The 706-nt window shown below is 41.1% G+C and overlaps 1 protein-coding gene across 1 annotated transcript in view; it reads right to left on the bottom strand.

Moving 5' to 3' along the window:
• The window catches only part of LOC101846947 (membrane metallo-endopeptidase-like 1), a 26,680-nt gene extending 26,333 nt beyond the window's left edge, over positions 1 to 347 (bottom strand). The window contains exon 1 of the mRNA XM_013079280.1: positions 262 to 347. Coding sequence (XP_012934734.1) covers positions 262 to 347 — 86 coding nt within the window. The remainder of the gene's footprint in view (positions 1 to 261) is intronic.
• Between the last annotated feature and the right edge of the window lie 359 nt (positions 348 to 706).

The raw sequence follows: 706 nt of genomic DNA, 5'->3' as shown, positions 1-706 counted from the left end.
ATATGCATATGTACATATATATTTATATGTGTATTCTATAATATGTATGTATTGTGTTTTTTTATTTTAGACCACAAAGGGATCTTTAGCGCACGCAACTTGCACACGGGACCTCCGAGATTTTTCGCCCTTGTCCAAGAAGGCTAGGTGTAGATCTTTCCTACCAGAAGACACTACCTGGTCTGAGCGCTGAACCTTTCCGAAATCACAAAAGAGTTCCCCTACCGGGTTTGTATACTTCGTGACTTTGTTCCCGGTTACCAGTTCTGTATAAAGGTCAGTATACCAGGTCTGTGTAAAGGTGCAATATCTTCAGCAGCAAAATGTGAATGTTTCGCCATGGCCATCCTACTTGCCACCCATAGTGAGCTCCCAAAGTGACATTAACATTGTACTGCGACTGGGACAAGCGTTGACTGAAGACGGGAACGGTCTACCACAACAACAAAAACTGACTCGACCAATGTGCAGAACATGCCAATGTTGCATCATTCCAAGGGGCGACAATTCCGTGAAATCAAGGGGTACCAGTAATTTGTGCTTAACGCTGTGCCACCATATGAGACATGATTAAGAAACAAAAGATGATACACTTCTTGAAATACTTTGGAATATGTCTGTGTCAATGTTTGATTTCATATGTTAAATAATAGGCAAAATACACTACAGGTTTCTCTACAAGCGGTGTGTGTAGGCTATATTATAT

Source organism: Aplysia californica, unplaced genomic scaffold (assembly GCF_000002075.1).
Source record: "Aplysia californica isolate F4 #8 unplaced genomic scaffold, AplCal3.0 scaffold00047, whole genome shotgun sequence".
Lineage (NCBI taxonomy): Eukaryota > Metazoa > Mollusca > Gastropoda > Aplysiida > Aplysiidae > Aplysia > Aplysia californica.
Note: the sequence above shows the minus strand (reverse complement) of the source record. Positions and strands in the feature narration are given on the sequence as shown.